Genomic DNA, 19,107 nt, shown 5'->3' with positions numbered 1-19,107 from the left:
AGGACCACCAAGAAAAAGAATGGAAGCCTAGGAGCTTTTCTTAATCCACCATCAACCATCATTTACCATCAGGGCTGCATATATTGATGCAGCACTTAGGACTTAAATCCCTTTAATGAATACCAGTTGAAGAAAATTCAACTGGTTAGCCATACTAATAAAGCTCAAAGAAAATTCAAAACAAAAAATTCCTTTAAGTACCTTCAACATAGGGAACTTTTGCCCACATTCCAAATTACTAATACAATTAACATGTTTAAGGTAAGAGAAGTGAAAAAAGGAGGAATATACATATATGACAAGCACAGATAAAACCACATGGCCAAAGGTACAGAGATGGGAAAGTATGGGTTATTACTAAGCCATTCTTTTTTAGTTGGGAAATACAAATAATAAGAATACCTACAGAAACTGAGAATAAATTTGTGTTGTTTTAAGCAGCTTTAAAAAACAATAGCCCTGACTGGTGTAGCTCAGTTTGTTGGGTGTCATCCTGCAAAGTAAGGGGCCATTGGTTCAATTCCCACTCAGGGTACATGCCTGGGTTGCGGGTTCAATCCCCAGTCTGAGCAAGTACAAGAGGCAGACAATTGATGTTTCTCTCTCACATTGATGTTTCTCTCTCTCTTTATCCCTCCCTTCTCCTCTCTCTAAAAATAAATAAAATCACCCTGGCTGGTGTGGCTCAGTGGACTGAGTACCCGCCTGCAAACCAAAGGGTCGCCAGTTTGATTTCCAGTGCAGGGCACACGCCTGGGTTGCGGGTCCCAAAGCGGGACACATGACAGACAACCATATATTGATGTTTCTCTCCCTCTCTTCCTCCCTCCTTTTCCCTCTCTTTAAAAATAAAATCTTTTTAAAAATAAAAATTAATAAAATATTTTTTAAAAATAGGAGAATAAAAGTGGAAATGTAGATGGGGGCATACTGTACAAGGACTTACCTATAAGACATTGGATATAAAACACTGGTATAAATGTTGAGAAAGTTTTGGTGAGGCCTAAAGCTTAAAAACATTTATTTATAAGCCCAAATTCAACTATACAAGGAGAAAAGATGTAGTTTTGTCACTAAAAGAGAAAGGACTCAGGTTAGCATGTTGAACTTGGGTCTACCAGTGAGTTCACTTTTAATAGAGGCAAAGATACTGTACTTCAGTTTCCCTAGGGATATGAATAATGCCTATCTTTATCTTAATTATAACCTTCTCATAGAAAGCACTCTGAATTAGCACCTTCATTACAAGGCAATCTGATGTTTAGTCATTATACCCATATTTTTAATCTGCCATTTATTGAGTGCTTACTGTGTGCCAGATATGCTGCTATATAGTGTACATGGGTTATATTAATAACACTCCGAGAAACGATTTTATAAAACCAAAAATTGTACAGCTCACAACTTGTATGTTTCCAATTTACAGAAAAGGAAAATGAAGAGTAGTTAAGTTTCCATAAAAAAGTAAGGGTTAACTCTACATTCACAAAATTGGGATGAGAAGAATTATACAAAGGAGAAATACATATACACCATAATATATATGATATACATGTGTGTATATTCTTAATTAAAAGGATCAAAACAACTAAAATTTTTGCCAGGACTGAGAATACTGAAAACAGTAATGATGAACAGCCTTGAATACATATCCTCAAGAGAGTATAAATGCACTATAATAATATCCAAGGTACAAGACATAACCGTTTCTTGCAATTTTCTCTAAAAACAGAAAGAACAAAATAGCAGCTGTGAAATCACCCAGACTACTAAAAAAAAGCTCAGCATCTCTTAAAAAAAATTTTAAAAACCGCACACACACGCCACTATCTCCTAATCAGCAATACATGCCAAAAACTGACAAATCTCCACAGACTAGTCATTTATGGTAGGGTACAGTTAGAGAAACCAACAGAATGACAGTCGCTATCATGTGGCCAGAAACCAATCCGTCAGCAATTTGTTTCACGTGAGATCACTTTCCCTCTCCAGAGAATGCCTGATGCTGGGAAGAATAAGCCAGCTTTGGCAAAGCCTCCTGAGGAAGAATAGCCTGCTGATGAATCTTGGAGGGAGAGCCTCCATCCAGTCTCTCCACAGGTATTTAAAAAAAAAAAAAGGCAGCCCAGCGAACAGGAGGAAATACTTCCAAGGCGACAGATGCACGAACTGAAAAAGGAGGTCACAATGCTGAGAGAAGAGATTTAACCCGTTGGTCACAGAAACCGTGAAGACTAAGGGGGAGAGGATTTGAGCCCTCTGGGTTGGCGAATTTTTTAAATGATGCGGGTGTCTATGGCGGGAAGGCCTTCCCGTCACGCAGGGCTCCCACCGCCCCTCAGGCTGTGCCCGACTTCTCCAGACAGCCGGCTACCTCGTCACGGAGAAAGCGCTCTGCAGCTGCACCCCGCACCTTCACCACCCGAAACCTGCAATTCTCCCCCATTAGGTTTCCCTCCAAGGCTCCTGCCCACAGTGCAGTGATTGACGGACCAGACCGTACCGGTTTCCCCGCGTCAAAAATAAACCCCAAGCCTAACTTCCAAACGCTCCCCCAGATCAGCCCCCGCCTCTTTCTCCTCGGGCCCGCCGCTTCCCGGCTCCAGTCCCTTAGCCTCCGGTGTGCGTGGGCGGGAGAACCCGTGCCCCCGGCCCGGGGCCTGCGGGGGGCTGGAGACAAAGAGGCTGCGGCACCGCTGCGGCCGCCAGGATGCCAGGACCGTCCCCTCGGGGACAGCTCCGTGCCCCGCCCCCGCCCTACAGCAAATGGCTTGCGAGCCGCAACCGCAGCCGTAGCCGCCTAGCCTCACCGGTGGCTCCGGGGCCCAGGGTCCCGCGCCTGCCCGCCGCTGCAGCTGTTGAACAATGGCAGGAGGAGGCGCCGGCGTCCAAGGCTCTGGCCCTCTGCGACTCGCGGCCCGCCGGCTGCAGGCGAACTGACTGACTAACGCACCGGTAGAGGGAGGGAGCAAGTGAGCAGGCAGGAGGCTCCACGGTGCGCCCTCCCGCCTTCCCTCTGCGAGGCTAGGCCGGCCCGGCCCGCAGCCAGCCCGCCCGCAGGCACGCGCCCCTCCCACTCTGGTCGCCACAACATTGTAGTAAATTTCTATTGGACGGCGCCGGAGGGAAGGAGGGGGCCGGGCCCACGGCCCCTCAGCCCATTGGATGAGGCCAACTGGCTCCTCTGGTGCCCCACTCCCCCTAGGCGGGTAAGGAAGGGAGAGCGGAGGAAAAAGAGGAAAAGGCTAGGGGCTGGCCTCGTGTGCGCACGCGCGAGTCGAATGCGCTCTTGAGTCCGGGTGTTCCCAGCCCCTGCATCACCCACGTGGGCAATGAGGCAGCTAGTGCCCAGGACGAAGGTGAGTCTCTTTCCACCCAGAGGAGGGCCAGGTAAAGGGTCGAGATTTTAAATCCTTAGGGAAATCGGAGGTTGCTTCCAGACTACTCCAGCTGACTGGCCCCTAATGCACCTAGTGATTTTTTGGTTACGTTAGGCTTTTCGGGTCCTCAGTTTCCCCTTCTAGTAACTTGACCATCTCTAGATGCCATTCTAACCCTGACATTCGATTAGACTTTACCTCTCCTGGCAGCTGTGTAAGGCCTGAAATGGAAACCTGAAATGGAGTATTGTGGCCACGCCAAGATTTCAGCTGTCTTCTGGGTTTAATGATCTCCTAATTCTGCTCTGGCACCCTCAAAATCATAAAAACCTAGATGAGCTTATGTACCTTTATTTCCTTTCAGAAATTTCAGAGGCCCCTTGACCCTGCACATTGCCTGCCAAGTTGATCCCTGAACAGGCGGGGGCCCCATAGAGCAGAAAGAAGCCTCTGTTTTAAGCATGGTCCCTAAAAGGTAAAACAGGTTCTGCTATTCCCATTTTAAAGAAGAAACCCAAGCAGAGAAGCTTAGACATGCCAGGGTAAGAAGCCAGGCAATCTGACATCAGAGCCTGTATGCGCCAGCTACATTGTCTCTTGGTATCTAATCACAGCCCTCTCACAGTTCAGCTCACCCTCTACAAACAGACTACGTAGGTTCAGTTCTCAAACTCTAGCCCTCCCTAGTTGTTAGGCCTTCTCTGGGCCTGTTCTGGACTCCATAAAAGGGGATGATAATAAGTCCTACCTCATAAGAGTTATTGTAGGAATTAAATGAGTTAAAATACGTAATAGTCTTTGAAAAGTGCCTACCTCGTAGTAAGGGTTACATACGTGTTAATTATTACTGCTATTTGGAGACTAAAATATGGACTGGGAGGAGTGGAGCTGGATAACATAAAAATAATACACTTGTTAAGCACTCAATTGTTGTGAGCACTGAAATGAGCACATTATATGAATTACCTGTTTGAAACATCCCGAGAAACCCTAGAGGGCCACCTGATTACCCCAGCTAAAACTGTCTCCACTCACACTCCCTTGCCCTGCTCTAATTTTGCTTCATAGCAGTTACTTACTTCTACCTGTCTCTGCCTGTATTATTTGTTGTCTCTCTCAATAAGTTGCTGCAGTATAGACCCATTAGACTGCAAGCTCTAGGAGGGCAGGGACTTTGTCCTTTTTCATCTTATGAACAAGTTATTTTATGTTATAAGGAAGCTGTGACCCATAAAGGCATAAGACTTAGCCAAGGTCATTTTGTGTACCAGGGGTGAAGCCCCTCTTGTTAAATACTCTGGTCCTCCAGTCTCAGGTCCTCCAGTTCAGCCATGCTTTTGATTGGAGGAGTTCTGGCCCTACCACCTCTGTGCCTCAGAGCCTTCCTAACTACCAAATTAAGATTTATAAAAACCAGTATTCTCTATGCCATGAAGTGCTAGACAATGATACATCATAGTAAAGAAGCTTGCTTGTATGCATGGAGTGTATAGTATTTAATAAACATTACCCTGAAAAAAAGTAGGGGGTCTCAGGCTAGCAGGGAGTGGTTAGTATAGGCAGGTGTATACCACTCTTAAATTCAGAGTGCTGTGCCAAAACCACACCAAGAACTGTGAGCAAAGGCTTTAGAATCTAAGATACTTAAATTCTAGTTCCGGCTTTTAATTCTTAGCCTGAAGATGAAAGAGCTTTGTAAAGTGTACCATCCACACAAGGGGGATTTTTTGTTATTAACTAGGCGTACACTATCACCTGTTAAGTTAAATGCCCAGTCCCTGCGTATAACTGGGCCCAACACATAACTGGTAGGGGGGGATGAGTAATGCCCAGCCTGAAGGCAGAGAAACTACCCTTACTCATATGTCCACCTGTCCTCTCAAAAGAGGCCTCTGCAAACCAGACATTGAGTCCCAGCTCACCCTGAAGAGGCTGCCATTGGGTACGAAGGTTAAAGATCTCAAGCACCACCTCTGAAGTTAATTGCCTAGACAGAAACTCAGCTCCCCGCCCTTCCTGCTCCACGCTCACATCTGGGTGGCGGTTGTGCCATGCTCCAAGCCCCAGGATGGGCTCTCTAGAGGCCATCGCTATCTCGCCTGCCAGCTGAGCCTGCCATTGTCTCCCCCACCACCTATCCTGTTCCTTTCTAGGGAATACAGGCCCGGCTAGCTGCCTGTCAGTCCCTGGAGCAGTCAAGAGCACTAAGAAAAAAAAAACAAAAAAAAAAAAGGTGGCATGAAAGGGTCCTAATCCTTCCCCATTGCAAACTGAGCTCCAGCAAAGCAAACACCAGCTGCACGGAAGAGGGTGAAATTAGATTGTGAAATTAGGTGGTGACCAGTGGAGAGGGCCAGGCAGGGTAGATGGGACCTTCAATGACCTGGAAGAGATGAGATTGAAAGAAAGTGGGGGTAGAGTGGGAGCACTGTTGGAGTCTGAGCCATTCCCAAATCTGGGACGTAGGCGGATTAGGGACACAGCTGGCCTGACAGCCCAATGATAGGGCTCATGGAAAATATTTGTCTGTTGGGAGGGATCGCAAGAGATGAAGAGGGCTTTGAAAAGCTGGGCCCACCAGCAAAGTGTTCTAAACAGCCACTGTTGAATAAAAACCAGTCCTGGCACCAAAACTGCATGAAGAGTAGAGCTTTCCATCCTGCCCATGGACATGAAATTGCAGTCATTTTAGACCTTTTAAACACAAATGATAAATCAAACAACCTATAACAAGGCGGGAAAATTACTGTTCATACAGTGGTATGCCTTTCTAAGGGATTATTTTTAGTAGTAGGACTTGAATTGTTCATAGAAAATATATAGTTAAATTAAAAGAAAAAATTATAATCACCATAAAGCTGTCAGAAATAACCACCATTAATATTTTGGTAGGAGACTTCCCTTCAAGTACCTTTTCTTGCAGATACACTTTTCTTCTTTTTATATATATTTAATTGTCATATGAAATTGCTGATTTTATAGATTAAAAATGGTCAAATATCAGGAAATTGCATATGATTCAAACTAATACTTTTAAAATTTTAGATCATATTGTTTTGGAACCAACTTTTTTCTCCTCTATTATAACACTTGCATTGCCATTTTTAACAGAGCCCTGTGAAAGTATTATAATAATAAGTGGATATACCATAATTTAGTTAAACCTAGGACATTTAGGGTTATTTCCCATGTTTTGCTCTTATACGATACCTGACAAACATCCTTTTATCTAAATCATACCCGTGATTATGTTCCTAGGAAGCATTGTGAAAGAATTTTTTTAATTGAACACAAAGCCATAAAACAAATCTCAAAAATATTAAAGAATTATACTATGTCAGCATTTAAGGCTGCCTTCCCTCGTGGAGATAAAGGCAAAAGAATTCACATGCAATGGAGGGCTATTTGAAAACACAGAGCATGTTTTGATTTCTTTAATGCAATGCATTTTGCTTACAAAATTACATTAAGATCTGTCATAAAGAGTTTTCTATGCACAATAAAAGAAAAAAACAATGTTTTTTACATTTAAAATAAAATAAAAATTTTACATTTACAAGTAAAATAAATATATTAGAATTGACAAGTTATGTCCTTTCTGCTGTGGAGACAAACCAGAAAACAAGGGGCAGAAGGAAGGAAGTTGAAACTGTAAAAGAGGATCTGTTGAATAAGTACGCAAGTATTCCTTTAGGCCTTTAGATTCACGAAATGTTAGGACTGGATAGGACCTTAGAGATCATCAAGACCAAGCTGCTAACTTTTAAACAGCTTGAGAAATGGGTCCAGAAACTGGACGGGACTTGCCCAAGGTCACACTGTACTGGGATAGCAGAACCTAAACTTGAACACAAGTCTTCCAACCCCTACTACAGGATTCCGTTCACTGCTTTTTTCTAAATTCAGTTACATTTCCCTTCCAAAGCTGGAGGCCAGGCTAAATTCTACAACCATAAAACCTAGGAATGTCTGAGCTGGAAGGGACTTTGGAGGTAACTTATTATTAAAAATAATGACAACTATGTTTATTAGGTGTTTACTATGTGCCTGGCACATACTAAGTACTTCATATGCATTATTGCATTCAGCCTCATATTGGATTGGCCAAAAAGTGTGTATCATTTTTTCTGTCAAATAAAAGACACAGTTTTCATTTTCATCAATAACTTCATTGATTTGGATATTTTGAGCATGTCGCCTATCCGCTTCTATTGGCTTCTGGTTGGTAGAGGCCAGGGGTGCTGCTAAACATCTTCCAATGCATAAGGCAGCCCCACAGCAAAGGATTATTTGGCCAAAATGTCAATAGTACCTAGAAACTTCTCAAACCACTTTTGATGTGTTTGATCAGTCACAGCACCCTCTCCATATACTGCACAAATCTTTTTTGCGTTTCAGTTGTGTTTCTACCTTTCTTGAAATAATAAAGCATAATATGCCAAATATGTGTATATCTTCCATTTTCAATATTAAAATGGCTGCACAGATATTCACCAATTTTGATAATTTTTTTTAAATGTACACCGATATGACAGCCGTCACAATACAATCTAACAAAATTGTTTCAAATGAAGTTAAAGACAACTAAGCACTACTAGAGCCATTGTACAGAAAAAACTATACAAACTTTTTGGCCAACCCAAAAGTAACCCTGCAAGATATTATTAGTTTCAACTACAGTTAAAGAAACTACAGCCTAGAAATGTGAGGTGATTTGTCTAAAAGTCACACAGCTTAAACTAGACCTGTGTGATGCCGCTGTCCTCTGCTCCACACTGCTTTCGTACCACTCTCAGGAAAGCAGTCTGGAAATGATATGAATGAGCAACATCAACATCTGTCCTGGCCTTGGCCCGGTTGCTCAATTGGTTAGAGTGTCATCCCCATACACCAAGGTTGCAGGTTTGATCCCCTGTCATGGCACATACAAGAATCAACCAATGAATGTATAAATAAGCAGAACATCAAATAATGTCTCTCTCTCTCTCTATTTTAATCCCATTTTATAGCTTTGGGAACTGAAGTCAGAGAAGTGGAGCAATTTGCACAACGTTACACATTTAGAAAAGGGTATAGTTGGGAAGCCAGGTGTGTCTGACTCCGGAACTCTCTCCTCTGCTGACTACACTATCCTGCCTCTCTACCGCAATGAAGCCAAGGAAGTGTCTTTGTCTCTCTCCCTCTCTCTCTCTCTCTCTCTCTCCCCCCCCCTTCTCTCTCTCCCTCCCTCACTTCCCCCCATCCTCTTTCTCTGAAAGTCAAAAAAAAAAAAAATCTGTCTCTAGATCCCAAGGAAAGTCTGTTGTGACTGCTTCTGATTGTAGCCCTGAGACATTCAAGGAGGGACCCAAGCATCTGGCCTCCCATGACCCTCCCGACCCGCTTCTCTCACCAGCTGGAATGAGCCTAATGACCCTGATCCAGCAAAGCCTCCAGCTCACTCAAACTTAACCCACTAATTGCCTCTCCCTAGGGCAGGGAACCCTCTAGGCTAGTGAATTTCCAAAAAAAAAAAAAAAAAAAACCACACAAGAATAGGCTCAGTGCCATCAGCTACTGGAGCCTTTTCTAAAACTGGTCAAGTCAACCTAGACTACCCCTGGGAGAGGGCAGAGAAGGAGGTAGAGGGAAGAAGAGGGCACTGGGCACCAGAAATGGCCCAGCTTTGACTTGCCCCAAGATCCTCCAAAGCTGCTGTGGCAAGACAACCGCTGAGCTGCCTGTCTAGCATTTAGCTCGTCTCAATTTCTAAACCTTCCAGAGACTGGGAAGGTTTCAGTGGGGAAGAAAGGGACAAATGACTACAAATGACTTCCAACCTTAGCTCTGCCACAAGTTCACTGTGTGACTCTGGGCAAGTCACTTACCCTCTGTCTTAATTGGGCTGCCATAACAAAATACTGTAGACTGAGTGGCTTAAGCAACAGAAATTTACTTTCTCACAGTTCTGAAGGCTAGAAGTCCGAGCTCAGGATGCCGACCTGGTTGGGCTCTGATGAATCTCTTTCTGGCGTGTGGGTGGCTGCCTTCTCTGTGTCCTTACATGGCAGAGAGAGGAAGCTCTCTGGTGACTCTTCTTATGAGGGCACTAATCCCATCATGAGGGCTGCTCCCTTATGTCCTCACCTAACCCTAATTACCCCCAAAAGGCAATTATCTGCATCTCCAGCAAAGGTGTAGAGAACACTCGCTGTGTGCCTAGGTACTTGACGTGCGTTCTCTTATTTAGCTCTCACAACTGTATGGAGTGGGCACTATTTTAATCCCATTTTATAGCTTTGGGAACTGAAGTCAGAGAAGTGGAGCAATTTGCACAACGTTACACATTTAGAAAAGGGTATAGTTGGGAAGCCAGGTGTGTCTGACTCCGGAACTCTCTCCTCTGCTGACTACACTATCCTGCCTCTCTACCGCAATGAAGCCAAGGAAGTGTCTTTACCTCTATTTGACAGGTGAAAAAGCTGAGACCCAGCAAGAGATAGTGGGTCTGTGTGCCTAAGGTGACTCAACAACTCAGCAGCTAGAGCAGGGACTTGACCCGGACTCCTGAGTCTTATACACCCAGGGTTATTTCCCCCAGCCATGCTGCCGGAATCCTGAGCCTCAGAAACTGCCCCTCTCTGCTGGACACTGGGAAACTCCCTACCTAGCACTGCCAGGGGCATAGGGCGCCCCCTCCATTTAGGAGTGTCAGGGAGAAACTTGGCAGAGCACTGCCTGGGAAAGAGAGCAGTTGACCTGGTTACTCAAGTGTCCCTAGCAGGGGGTAACTCCATCTTGGTCTCTCTAAGCCATGGACCCTGGGAAGTGGGCAGTAACAGAGGAAGCTGCTCTTGGCCTGGGCCTCAGTGGCTGGCGCAACCCTCTGTTGTGATTTCTGCTTTCTGGGGAAAAACAAAAGCTGGATCCTCTGAGCCTAAGTGCTAATTACCAATAATGACATAATAACCATTGTGGGCCCAACAGTCAAACAGCCTCAACTAGAAATACTGCATAGCTCAGGCTCAAGAACAAGGCATTTGGGCACTCGAACTGAAACTGATGCCCTGGCAGAAAATGTCAGAGGCCAAAGGGCTTCGGGGTTGCCCCAGCCAATGTACTGACAAATGGAGAGGATGATGACCACTCAATTACTTATTGAGAATCTGTGTGCTTAGCACAGTGCTAGACGCAGACAGAAAAGGCTTTATTTACTCATTAATTCATTCTACAAATATTTACGGAGCACCTGGTATGAACCCCACACTGTTCTAGGTACAGGGAATATAACACTGAACAAGACAGACAAAAATCGCTGCTATCACTGATCTTACATTCCAGTCAGGGAGGCAAACAATAAACAAACATTCAGTAAAATATAGTATGTCGAACAGTGATAGCGCTATGGGGAAAAACAAGCCAGGATGGAGGATAGGGAGTGTCGGTGTTGCAGCAAGAAAAGATGTTATAATATTAAATAGGATGGTCAGGAAAGGCTTTACTGAGAAGGGGGCATAAACAAAAAAATTAAGGAGATGAGAGAACAGTCACAAAAGTATTTGAAGGCACAGTGTTCCAGGCCAAAGGACCCGCAAATACAAAGGTCCTGAGGCAGAAGTGTGCCTGGTATATTCAAGGACTTTCCTGAGATCATACCTCCAGTCATTACCAGGACTGGGAGAGGAAAGGAATCAGACATACTGATCACCCACTGTGAACCTGAAATCTCTTAAGCCTTCAGACAATACTGGGGGTAAGAATTAGGCTCACTATTCTCACCATTTTACAGTGGAGGGAGGGAAACCCAAAGAAAAAAGTAACTGATACCACATCAAACAGCTAGAATAGGCAGGTCTATTTGACTTCAGCTTCCTCTAGCCTCTCTGCTCCTCTTCTCTGTGTCCTGTCCATCCAAATTCAAAATATTTGTTGAGTGAATGAACAATAACAAATAAATCCTGCACATGTCTCAAACCCTACCCTCTCGATGAACTGTTTTCTGACTGGCCTTGACTGATTTCTTCTTCTTGTCTTTACTCAATCATGAATAACAACAATAATTCCAATGTGCCAGCTACAGACTGAGCACTTTACCCAAATTATCTAGTTTAATGCTTAAGGAATCCTATGATAAGGTGCTAATATTTTTTCCCATTTTATAAGTGAAAAAAATGAAAGCTCAGAGATAAAACAACTTGCTAGAGTTGTCCCCCAGCTGGCAAGTGGTAAAGCTGGGATTTAAATGTTTTGGTTCCCAAATCCCTTTTTTTATCCTATAATATTAGTAGAAACCTCTGACATCAATCCGTCCTCTTCCTTTTATAGATCAGAAAACAAATGCAGTGGCATTTGATCAGAGAAGGCTGCAGAAGGAAACTGTCCTCGCGTGGCTTCTGTAAGAGAGAATGTGCAGGCGTGGAGCCAGGAGGACAGAGATTGTCTAGGGGCAGGGGCCAAAAGCAGGCCTAGGGTGAGGCTAGAGTGTTCTAGCCAACCAGGAGAGGGGGAAGTTGGGGCAGAGGTTGGGGGAGATGCTGAGACTCTGGCTTTTAAACCGGTTTTGTGGGTGTTATTTGTTCAACAAGAAACTGTATCAAAACTCCAAATCCCTAGGCTGGAAAGAGGTAGGACAGAGAAGATTCTTAGAGGCAGCAGTTACAATAGCAATAGCACTAGCTCCCTGTGCTTTATGTGCATTATTGCCAGTCCTCACAGTAAAATCAGCCTCTTCTACAGCCGAGAAAACTGAGGCTCAGAAAAGTACAGTGACAGCCAAGGGCAGTCATTGTATCACACCCATTCATAGGATGGTGCAGAAGTCCAGAGACCTCGGTTCCTGCTGCGTTGTCTTATACCACTGGCCACCGCCTCGGATTTGAGGTTCTGCATCTGTACCAGAAAGGGCTTGGTTACCAGCCTCTGCTGTAGAAGCCAGGAGGCTCCGGGATCCAGTTCTGCCCAGACTGTGGGACCTCCCACAGTACAGGACATTGCACTTGCTCTTCTCCCAATCACACACAAAAAAGGACCTGATTAACAGCTTCCAGGGAGAAAAAAACAAAACTACATTTTTCTTCAAAGTATCTGTCCCTTTTTCAAGACTGCTTGGTGGCTTTGGCCTCTAGCCAGGGAGAAGCTTCTAGGGCGGGGAGTTGGGAGGAGCCAGGCCTCAAGACTGAGTGTCCTTGGGCCCGAAGCCAAGGGGAGCAAGGGGAAGGAGAGTGGGCTGGCGGTGGGCCAGGCCCCCTCTGGACATTTGGGCTTGTTTCTTAATCCCTTCCTTCCTTTGTTGGCCAGATCAGGCTGCCAAAAGAGGCAGTGGAAGCAGTGGGTGGGACCAAGGGGACAGAGCAGTTCAAATCATGCAGACATAATCCTTTTCATGGGTGTCCATTCCATGTGCAAGGCCACTTGTGGGGATTAGCTCACTGAAGCCTCCACCCCTCCCGGTGAGGAAGGCCTGCTGTGCCCATTTCACTGAGGTGCAAACTAAGGTTCAGAGAGGACTGCAGGCCACACTACTCATAAGTGGCAGGCTGGTGGGGAAGGCGGGTTGTTGGCTCCTGAGAGAGGCAGCCACTGAGTTTGACTAGGGTAGGGATGGGAAAGGAACCAGGAGGGGAGGTGGGCGAGGAGCAGGGCAGGAAGGGCCCTGGCAGGCTCAGCGGGAACAGCAGGCAGCTGTGAGGATGCAGCGAGGAGAGGGTAGCTGCGAAGTGGCTGTCTTCAAAGCCCAGCAGGGTCTGGGCCCTGCTTCCCTGTCAGCCTCACTCCCACCACCACCTCCCTCTCCCTGTGCGCTCTCGCCACACCAAATGACAGTACTTCCGTACCTGAGCACATAAGTGGGTTCAAGCCTTCACACATGCCGTTCCCTATGCCTAGGAATTTGTTCCCTCCTTTTATTCATCCTTCAAATCCCAGGCTAGATATCTCTTCCCCGATGCCTAACGCCCTGCTGAGCGGGACTTGCTCAGAAGTGTTTCAGGCTTACTGAGAAGTAGGATCCCTGTCTGAGTCATCTTCGTCCCCCCCAAAACATAGTACACAGTCAGTGTTCAATAAATTATTGTTGCCTCTAACTAGATTTTATCATTGAGTCAGGCAGGCAAAACAGGCTTTCTTATATTTGCTCTCAAGGCGAGGAAAAGGCAGGCAAGAGAGAGAGTGATTTCAGGGGTCATGCAGACATTCAGTGACACTGGTAGCCCTAGTGCCCAGAGCTTCTCTGTACCACGCGGCTCCTACGTGACCTCTTCCCCAAAGAGCTGTCCTCACTGCCAGACCTGCCAGCATCAACATAAGGGACTCCCCAAGACAGGAGTGGGAGATATGGGCCCTGGTGGCCAGGGGCCTTTCCCGGTGTCCAGCTCAGACATAGGTTCTACTGGGGGACTCAGGCAAAAGGTGGCAAGGAGCAGACAGGTGGCTTCCCCGCCCCAGTACAGCTCTGGCTCCTTCTCCCACTATGTCCGTCCGCAGAGACCCCAACAGGCCCCAACACCGTCCTGACCCCAAGGTATCACTCACCTCTTTCCGTTCCTACCTGCCCACTGCAATCCACTGTCACATCCTGCGGGCCTCTGCCTCCGAAACAGCCCACACATCCACCCCATTGCTCCCCATCCCATGGTTCAGTCCCTGCCCCATATCTCAGCATCTCTCACCTGGAGATTTGCCTCCATCCCTCCCCTCCTGTTCATCCTCCACAACAAGTGTTCTCCCAAAATACAAGCCAGACCATGTTTTTCCCCTGCTTAATATTCAATGGCTCCCCATCGCCTCTGGGTCAAGACCCCCACCTCTCCTGAGTCTGTCTCTCCAACCCCATCTCCAACCCCTGAGTGCAGGTCATGGCTGTAGGTTGGCAAAGTAGTTCCTTCAACTAGGAATGCCCTTCCTCCTGGTCTTTGCCTGAGAATATATTCACAGCTCATACTTCAGGGCATCAATCAAAGGTGGAGCTGGTGGTTCTATGTCTTTCTCCCCAAAATTAGACTGAGCTCCCAGGGAGGTAGGGAGCAGAGACAACACAGATTCATCTCTGTGTCCCATGCCCTGTCACAGAGTGGTTGTTAGTGAAAGCAGATGATACAGTCAAAGCAGATGGCTAGGTGACTAGAGGACCATCCAAGAGGTCTATTCCCTCCCTTCACTTACAGGGTCCTTTCAGAACCTGTCAGGCTAGGTTGCTCCCTGCCTGTCTCCAGCACACCCCTCCCAGACCTGGTCTTCACTGTCCCAAGAATGATATCTTTATAATCCCAAAATTATACTCATAATTATAACTATAGTAACAATAATTACTATCATTGATTACTCACCATGTGCCTCATATGCATTATTAATCTTCAAAAGAACTCTCCAGGATCTAGGAGATAGGTAGGCTTTTTAACTATCCCCATTTTACAGGTAAGGAAACTAAGGCTCCAAAAGGTTAAATATCTTGCCCAAAGTCACAGAATAAGCAAGCAATAGATACGGGACTTAAAGCCAGGTCTGTCTGACTCTGACTGCTATGGTGTCTGGCTCTCTCCTACTTTCAGCTGTCTTTCTTCTTCAAAACTCTTAGAGCAGCAGGCCTGGGAGGAAGTACTGCGCGCGTGAGTGCGTGCGTGCGTGTGTGACTGCATTCATTCAGCAAACATTTCAGTAGTTCCCGCTGGCCCTGTGCCGGGCATTGGAAATGAACAGAGATGACTCAAACACAGTCTCTGTCTCCTTGGGGGAGATAAGACAGTTTCACATTAAGAATTTGTGCTTTGGCTTTGAAGAAGCAGTGTGTCCCATTCCGTTGCTACAACGGTGGAGTTGGTAGGTGTGCCCAGGCCAAAAACAGTGGGGCTGGACACAGAGTCAGTGGCCCAAAAAGAGTGCTGAGTTTTTGCTGCACACGCTTAAAAACACAGAGTAATGCTGAACTTAAGGGTTTAGATGTAGATTCTCTGGTCATTGAGCATATCCAGGTGAACAAAGCTCCCAAGATGCAACGTAGAACCTACAGAGCTCATGGGCGGATCAACCCATACATGAGCTCTCCCTGCCATACTGAGATGATCCTCACTGAAAAAGAACAGATTGTTCCTAAACCAGAAGAGGAAGTTGCACAGAAGAAAAAGATATCCCAGAAGAAACTGAAGAAACAAAAACTTATGGCTTGGGAGTAAAGTCAGCATAAAATAAATAAAATAAATACTAGTAAAAGTAAAAAAAAAAGAAGAAGAAGAATTTGTGCTTTGGGGTAAGAAGACTTGAGACTTGAGCCCCAACTCCACCCCTATACAACTATGTGACTATGGGTAATTCACTTGACTTACTCATCACCAGTTCCCTCCTCCATAAAGTAGGGATCACAATGCCTGGGTCACTGTGAGGACTAGATGAGAAAATGTATCTAAAATGGCAAAAACAACCAGCCCAGCATATAAGACATATCCAATAAATGGCAATAATACATATGATGATTAGAGATTCTCAGGATCCCTAGGCTGAGATGAATGAATTCTCCAGGGCCCTCCCTGGAGCCTCCGCAGCCAGACCCAAATAATAATAGCAATGTTAATGTCTGATCCACCCAGTTTCTCATTAAATAATTCTTCAAGAGAAATGCCCTTTATTAAGCCTATTTTATCGGTGAAGCAATGGAGGCCTAGAAAAAGTGGGTTACTGAATCGGGTCACACAGCAAAAGAATGGCCAGGCTGGGACTTCCACTGAGCTCCTTGTACACTAGGCAGAGCCCAGCCCTTAGCCCATGGCCCTGGCCAGGCTGCTAATGGGTTTGGGGCTGCTGACTCCTAGATCCCAGCCCCAGCCAGGTGAGAAGTTAAAAGGAAGAGGAAAGAGCCAAAAAGAGGGACGTTTACTTGGTCCCCTCCCAAAATGAGCCCAGGGCTGGGAGGAAACCAACAATTATGACACAGGCCTTGCGCTGGGCACTTCTCCTTTGCTCCTCCCCAAGCCCATGTAGGGGAAGTGTTACGATATGCAAGTCACAGTCAAGGTTTCTGAGATTCAGGGAAGTAAACGATTTGTCCAAGGTTGCACAGCTAGGGAAGTAGAAGTACTGGAAGGCAGTCTCCCATCACCCCCCCCCCCCCCACCTTCAGCCCCAGACCTCCCCAGACGCCTCTCTCTTCTGATGAAACCTAGAGGCTCTGCCACTCCCTCCCCAGTCCTAAGCAGAGGCCCTGAGTCTAGTTGCCTAGGACCCTCGCTGCTGATTGATGGGCTTGGCCCCACGCTCAGTTCAGAGGACCCAGAGCTCACTTAACAGAGCCCTGCCCTACAGCCCCAGGAACTCAATTTAGCGAGCAAAGAGGAAACCCACATTCACGAGCCCTTACGATGCTGGGCACTTTATATCCATTAGTCTTTTAATCCAATACAAAGAACATTGACGGGCATAGTGACACTGAATGAATAAATAGGTTCACTCAGAAATACTCATTGAGCACCTATGACATGCCACTATATCCTAGGTGCTGGGGACACATCAGTGAACAGATGAACAAAAATCCCTGACCTCACAGGGATTACATGAAGAAAAGAACAAACACATCAGGTAAGGGTTAAGATTCCCATTTTACAGATGAGAAACTGAGATGCAAAGATCCACCCAGCAACAAGTGGCAGAATAAGGATTTTATTCCAGACCAGTCTGGCCCCGAAGACTGTTGCATTGTATCACATGACCCAAAAATCCCATGAGTGTGTGGAACTTCTGGAGAGAAGTCAGCTGACTATGGTAAGATCCTAACATCACAGAGTACTCTCTCTCAATTCTCCCACTGCCACCCCTGGGCCTCCCAGCACACCTCGTAGTGGCCCCAGAGCCACAGGATATACATTAGAATTGAGCCCACAGGGCAGTCATTTAGCCAACCAGTACTCACCCAGAAGGAGCCGCCGGGGTCATGCAGCCAGTCAGGAGAAGCCGTGGAGCCATCGCCACAGTGGCACATGGAAGCAAAGGACAGCAGTGAGACACAAGCACAACCCACAAACAAGCTCTTGGGGGCCCCTCTTCAGCCTGGGCCTGGGCCAGGAGTGAAACTCTGCCCGCCCCCCGCCCACCGCCTCTGCTGGGGCTCTGCTGGGGCAGACAGCCTCTTCGTCAGCAATCGGATAATCTGATAATCACCCTGAGCTCACCAGGACTCCCAGGGCACAGCCCAGTGGAGGCAGCAGGATCCCTATGGACAAATATTAACTGAGCACCTACTGTGTGCCAGGTGTTAGGGCTACATTGTAAAGAGAACAGACATGATCCCTGCCCTCAGGGAGCCTACAGTGCAGTGAGGAGGCAATCATATAGTATTAACTGAATTACAACTATGATGAATGCCCCAAGGATGAAACCTAAGAACTTGGGTTCAAACCCTAGCCCTACCACTCACTGGCTCTGTGACCCTTTTCTTAACTTCTCTGTGACTCGACTATTCATCTGTTAAGTGAGGATAGCATTAGTACCAACTTCCAGGATTGTTGTGAGGATTAAATGAGTGAATATACGAGGGGGGATCCAAAAAAAAAACAAAAACAATTTATTTATAAAAAAATTGTGTATTTACACTTACATGTTTAACTTCAGTCACCTTCAAAGTACTCTTCATGTGATGCAATACACCTATTGAGACTTTTTTTCACTGCTCAAAACAGTTTTGATTCATAGATTTTGATGCCTTTTAGTGCTTCTGTCGTTTTTTGTTTCACCTCCTCCACATCGACAAAACGTTTCCCTTTGAGGACTTTTTTCCTCTGTGGAAACAAAAAAACATTGCTGGGGGCAAGATCAGGTGAATAGGGAAGGTGGGGCATGGGTCATGCCATTTTGGTCAGAAACTGCTGAATACTCAGTGCAGTGTGGGCAGGTGCACTGGTAAATCACCCATCATGAAATGGGCAAACGTGTTGAAAGAGTCTTCAAACAAAAAATTCACTGAAGCCAAACACAGCCTCTCACAACAATGCCAGCTGCTATGCTGATACAGATGGCTTCCTAGGACACTCACCTAGTGGGGAAAGCCTGTACTACAAGGGGCGCACCCTCCAGAAGATAATCCCGGGGGGTTTTTGGGACCCTTCTCATACATAAAACATTTTGCACAATGCTTAGCACACAGTGAACTGTCCATTAGTGTTAGCTACTATTACTCCAGAGCTGTACGCAAAGGTTTTAGAGGGACCTAGTATGGGTCAGGCCACCACCTGCCTGACAAGGAGACAATGAGAGGTGAAACTCTGACCCCAGTGCCTGGTGCACAGTAACTATTCAGTAAATGGTGGTGGCATTCTTAGGGCTATTCTTCACACAACACCAGCATAAAGCATATCAGCAGAGGGGCTGTCAGAAGTGCCGTCTCCCCTCAAACACACACCCAGAACTGCAGCTTTGTACTGAGAAATACCCCGCCCCCACATTCTCCCCTGATTCTACAAATGCCTTATCTCCTCTGACTTGCACAATAACCCAGGAAGTGGACAAAGGCGAAATTACTATTATTCGCATTTTCCAGATGATGGCAGTGAGAAGGGACTCGCTCCTCTGTGTATTTCTGGGCATGTCATTTCATGTCTCCAAGCCTAGTTAAGTGGTCGAGCCAGGATTCCAACTGGCATCTGCCTGGATTTTATTCTCCAGGCCCTCCCTTGCTTTTTTCCCATCAGCCTCTGCAACACTAGCTGCACAGCTCCAGACAAGCCTTTGAACTTCTCCAACCTTAGTCCCTTCATCTGAAATAGCTATC

The 19,107-nt window shown here is 46.2% G+C and overlaps 1 protein-coding gene across 6 annotated transcripts in view; it reads right to left on the bottom strand.

Annotated features, from left to right (window-relative positions):
- EPB41 (erythrocyte membrane protein band 4.1) overlaps window positions 1-17,319 on the bottom strand; it is a 163,967-nt gene extending 146,648 nt beyond the window's left edge. For 3 of the 6 annotated variants that reach the window (XM_054571861.1, XM_054571862.1, XM_054571863.1), the window contains exon 1: window positions 17,254-17,316. In XM_054571861.1, the coding sequence (XP_054427836.1) occupies window positions 17,254-17,306 (53 nt within the window). In that variant the 5' untranslated portion in view covers window positions 17,307-17,316. Of the gene's footprint in view, window positions 1-17,253 lie in introns of all 6 variants that reach the window. The other 3 variants (XM_054571864.1, XM_054571865.1, XM_054571860.1) reach the window with 2 other exon arrangements.
- Window positions 17,320-19,107: the final 1,788 nt, after the last annotated feature.

Source organism: Pteronotus mesoamericanus, unplaced genomic scaffold (assembly GCF_021234165.1).
Source record: "Pteronotus mesoamericanus isolate MK-2021 breed Mesoamerican mustached bat unplaced genomic scaffold, CSHL_Meso_final contig_221, whole genome shotgun sequence".
Classification (NCBI taxonomy): Eukaryota; Metazoa; Chordata; class Mammalia; order Chiroptera; family Mormoopidae; genus Pteronotus; species Pteronotus mesoamericanus.
This window is presented reverse-complemented; position numbering and strand designations above follow the sequence as displayed.